The sequence below is a fragment of the Penaeus monodon genome, chromosome 22, assembly GCF_015228065.2.
Source record: "Penaeus monodon isolate SGIC_2016 chromosome 22, NSTDA_Pmon_1, whole genome shotgun sequence".
Classification (NCBI taxonomy): domain Eukaryota; kingdom Metazoa; phylum Arthropoda; class Malacostraca; order Decapoda; family Penaeidae; genus Penaeus; species Penaeus monodon.
The window spans coordinates 44,692,483-44,693,830 of record NC_051407.1 but is presented as its reverse complement, the minus strand read 5'-3'; the positions used below and the strand labels follow the sequence as shown (position 1 = coordinate 44,693,830).

General features: G+C 35.5%; 1 protein-coding gene across 1 annotated transcript in view; it reads right to left on the bottom strand.

Annotated features, from left to right (window-relative positions):
• The window catches only part of LOC119587200 (SET and MYND domain-containing protein 4-like), a 1,303-nt gene extending 173 nt beyond the window's left edge, over positions 1 to 1,130 (bottom strand). The window contains exons 1-3 of the mRNA XM_037935965.1: positions 921 to 1,130; positions 366 to 471; positions 73 to 146 (exon numbers count right to left, since the gene is read on the bottom strand). Of these exons, the coding sequence (XP_037791893.1) occupies positions 101 to 146; positions 366 to 471; positions 921 to 1,038 (270 nt within the window). The 5' untranslated portion in view covers positions 1,039 to 1,130 and the 3' untranslated portion in view covers positions 73 to 100. The remainder of the gene's footprint in view (positions 1 to 72; positions 147 to 365; positions 472 to 920) is intronic.
• Between the last annotated feature and the right edge of the window lie 218 nt (positions 1,131 to 1,348).

The following is a 1,348-nucleotide window of genomic DNA, read 5'->3' as shown; positions in this document are numbered from 1 at the left end:
ATGGAAGCAGGTGGAAGTATTGACTCTTTCATATGACAGTCTTATCATTAAAAATACTATTCATTTTCACACCATAGCAGTTGGTTATCTGGCTGCCATTCTAAACGTCTTCAATTGTGCGAATAACCAGCTTATCCTTGTAGAAACTTTTAAAAAGAAAAATAGAGAAAAAGAGAAAAAAATGATGCCCTGCAGTTCTAATGAATTATAACTATTAAACATTTTTACCTCATGCAGAGGTAAAAATAAACTTCTTAAAATTTAATAGAAAGAGACTAAATGGAAATAATGTCCATACTTCAAAGAAGAAAAAATGTATCTTATTTTAAGTATACTTTCATTTGCATAAATTGCAATCAGATAACCTGTTTATGATGTTGGGTTTACATGAGTGATTCATGAGGCTTGCAGTTGGGTAAATGGCAGAAGCAATTCTAGCTTGAACCACATGCTGGATCATACTGCCTGCACCTGTATGAGGGTGAAGAGAATTATTCATATAACATTTCATAATCCCTTTTGGTGAAAACAAAAGATGAATACACAAAATAAGGCATTTTAAAGATAAAATTTTTCTTTCCTTGTAACCGGGTGTCATGTCTAACTTACTGTGGCAATCTCTCAGGTGCTGGGACTCTCAAATTAATCTTGCATAAGAACAACAAACTAGAAGGAAACAGGAAAATTCCAACAAGCATCTACTGTCACTGTCCCCACAACCATCAGCAATGTCAGTGAGCAAACTTGGAATACTGAGATACTGGCTGTCTGAGTAAGTGACTCACAAGAACAGAAGGGAAGGGTATCTACAGATACATAAGCTCTTAGACAGAAAAAGGACCTTATTAATCCTATAAAGGTTAATTTTTCAGACATAACTGTAATCTACAAAATAAACATCCTAGGTGGGGAAATCTTACTTTTGGAATCAGTTGTGATTTGTGTGACAGCATGGGCATTTGAAACAAGCTGCGCAACATGTCTCATTATTGCAGAGGCCAAATGTGGGATATCAAGTGGTGCTGAGTCCTTCTGCATGTCCTCATTGTGTTTCCGGAAGCTTGTCTTGTCAAGGATAGCTATTGCTAGGATTATTGCAGCCTACAAAACAACAGAGATGACAATTAGTAAAATATTATCACATATTTGTTGTCAGTTGCCCTTGCCACAATGCTGAACTCTTCTCCAAAGATCACAAAAAGAGGGGAAATAATGCAGTCTTCAGTGCAATCAAATTATTTTATACGATCTAAACATTTTTTCTTTAAATTTTTTTCCCAACTAACTTTGGGGGAAAAACCCCCCAAAACATGAAAAAGAGAAATTTTTTTTTTTCCCCCCCAACTCA